Raw genomic sequence first — 2,784 nt, forward strand, 5'->3', positions numbered from 1 at the left:
ATGAATGTGAAAATAAGTTTTTTCCACTTCTTCATGCAGTTTTTGTTTGTTGTTTCCTTCCTGCTGCTGTATGAGGTGTTTATTGAGATCATGATGTAACTGATGGTGAGCTCCTCATGGCCCTGATCTCAGTTCAGCTTCACTGTAGACGAGCTTTGAAAAGCAGCTCTTTGTTCTCAACACCAGGTGTGACTTTACCTGTGATAGTAACTCCCAGCATGTGCAGCCTTTGATCTCTGCTCCATGTATGAAACACATGAAGAAATCAACACTGTTCCTTCAATGATGCTTTTATTTTGAAACTAAAGACAGGATAAAATGTGAATTTAAAGAAATCCACCGAGTAAGTTTACAGTCAGTTATCTGACAATAGTCATTACTGATGGAGGAGCAGCTCTTTATACAGACCCGACTCAAAGAAAGGACACAGAGAATCACTGAGCACTGAACTGGATTTATTTAAATCACAGATAACAAGAAGAAGTCGATTATCTGAGTCAGTAGAATCAGAGGTTCCAGCAGGTGATTTACTTCCTGTTTGACTTCTAAAAATGACTAAGCTCCACCCACAGGAAGTCTTGGAGCTGTCACACCTCTCACATGGTGAAAATCAGATGACCGCTGAAGGTGGTGTGATGATTTTGATTGTCATGTATCCTTGAATTAGCCCACAGTCGTACAGACACCTGATCTCCAGCCTCTAGAAGCAGTGAGGCTGCATTAGAGGCACTCACAGCACCAGAGCTTGGATATTCATATGCAATATAAATGTGGTCTCCATTCCTGAACAACACAGCACCTGTCTCAGTGTTTCCAAACCCATATACTTTCCACTCAAAGTGGTAGACTCCTCTCACTGGTGCAGTGAAAATACCTGTGGGACATTTGTTTTAGTCATGTTAAATCAGCTGTTAGAACATCTGGAACATCAGACTGACATTCAGAGTTGTTACCTGTGCCAGAGTTGTAGGCATTTCCAATGTTTGTGACAACATGTTTGAAGATCAGAGTGACCTGTGTGTTAAAGGGTCCAGTACCTCCATCACCTTGATCCAGCAGAGAGGCTGAGAAAGCCACCTGTTTGACTGAGACAGAGAGAAATGTCAGAAGTGACCATGACAAAAACATGAATCTCCAGTGAAAGCAATGATTGACAGTTGAAAGCATTTCATTGTGACAGAACAAATCAAACTCTGTGACTCTGTGACTGGAAAATGAAATTTGATTGAATATTTTTGTGAAATCCCTTTTTTTTTTTTTTGCGTGGTCGTTCTCATTTCCAAATATATGTGACTTGGATGTGATCTGTGTGTGAACACCAGAGGAACCTGAAAGTGTGCCGCATGCGCAGTAGAGGACACAATAACGTCACATGTAGCGAGCATGCTCAATGTTTGCTGAAGTCACACGTTTTCCTTCCCGCGTCCGCGTAACAGGATGCAGAATAGTGACATTTGTCGAGTATCAATGACGTGCAGGTCGGATAAATGCGACCTGGCCGTACACACTCAGGTCACATTTGAAACGATCGGATACATATCGGATTTAGGACCACATATCCAAGTGTCCTGGGTCGCATTTGAAAAAAAATCGGATCTTTTGTTCAGACTGGCATAAAAAGATCGGATACAGGTCACAAGAGGGCAACAAAAATCAGAACTGGCAGTGTGAACATAGCCTTTGACACTCAGACCATTCTTGTTAACTTGGGGCAATAATGAGAGCATGGGCTCTACTCGGGAGAAACTCGCAGTTTCAGCACCAAAAAATAAACCACCAAAAACTCACAAAGTGTTCTAAGGTGGCTTTTATTGGTGTCTTTGAATGTTTTCCGGAAAGCATCTTGAGCTTTACTCTGTAATGTGTTTGAATAAAGCAAACTCAGCTCTGCAATCATGTTCCTCCAATGCAATTTGGTCACTTTACTTTAACATAACCCAATTTCTTTCACCCAACACAATTTGATCATTTAGATCTAACATTCAAATTGTATTTTCATATTTATGTTACTTTTTTCTCTGTAACACAGCAGTGGGTCATATAAAGGTTTCCTGTTCTCTCACTACCTGACATAATACTGTACCTTGATTCTCTTTTTCCAGGTTTGCAATCTTCACTTTCTGTTCAGCCAATGAGGCGGTCAGCTCTCTCAGCACAGCATGGATGTCCTGTTGGTTTGAAATCTGCTGGTCAAGAGCTTTACTATCTGCCGCTCTCTGATTTGTGGGAACACAGCAGACCAGAAGCAACAGCGAGAAAAACACAATGATCTCCATCCTGGCAGTGAAAACTCAACAGTATCTGCATCCTCTGCAAACCTGAGTGAGTTTTATATGTACAGTGAAAGGGGAGGTAACTGTATCACTGGTCTCAGTAACACTATGATAGCAAAAGTAATTCTAGTAAATAAATGACTAAGGTCATTGGTTACAAGGAGAACAAGTAACTATCAATGATTGTCTGACGGTAAAACAGGTCAACACGTGTTCATTGCAAATCAGAGCAGTGTATCTCTTTAAGATCATAATAGAAAAAGTCCCCCAGACCATATCTTTACATTTCTACAGAGGAGGTATAAGGTACCAGCTTCTGTCAAATACATGTCAAGATCTTATCAGTAATAGATAAAGATCTATAGCATAGATAAGATAACAAATTTTCATGTAGATGACGTCATATTTTTAATTGAATGTAGATTATAAATTGATAATGTTGTATAAAGGGGTATATGGAAATGGATGTCAGGGTTGGTGCTTATGTGTCACTAGAGGGGTGAAAGTATAT

The 2,784-nt window shown here is 40.3% G+C and overlaps 1 protein-coding gene across 1 annotated transcript; it reads right to left on the reverse strand.

Moving 5' to 3' along the window:
- Positions 1-438: 438 nt before the first annotated feature.
- On the reverse strand, positions 439-2,335 carry LOC115792483 (complement C1q tumor necrosis factor-related protein 3-like). Its single transcript, XM_030747030.1, has 3 exons — positions 2,084-2,335; positions 954-1,085; positions 439-874 (listed from the first exon to the last, which is right to left on the reverse strand). The coding sequence occupies exons 1-3, from the start codon at positions 2,274-2,276 to the stop codon at positions 597-599; spliced, it is 603 nt and encodes a 200-aa protein (XP_030602890.1). The 5' UTR covers positions 2,277-2,335; the 3' UTR covers positions 439-596.
- Positions 2,336-2,784: the final 449 nt, after the last annotated feature.

The sequence above is a fragment of the Archocentrus centrarchus genome, chromosome 14 (assembly GCF_007364275.1).
Source record: "Archocentrus centrarchus isolate MPI-CPG fArcCen1 chromosome 14, fArcCen1, whole genome shotgun sequence".
NCBI lineage: Eukaryota > Metazoa > Chordata > Actinopteri > Cichliformes > Cichlidae > Archocentrus > Archocentrus centrarchus.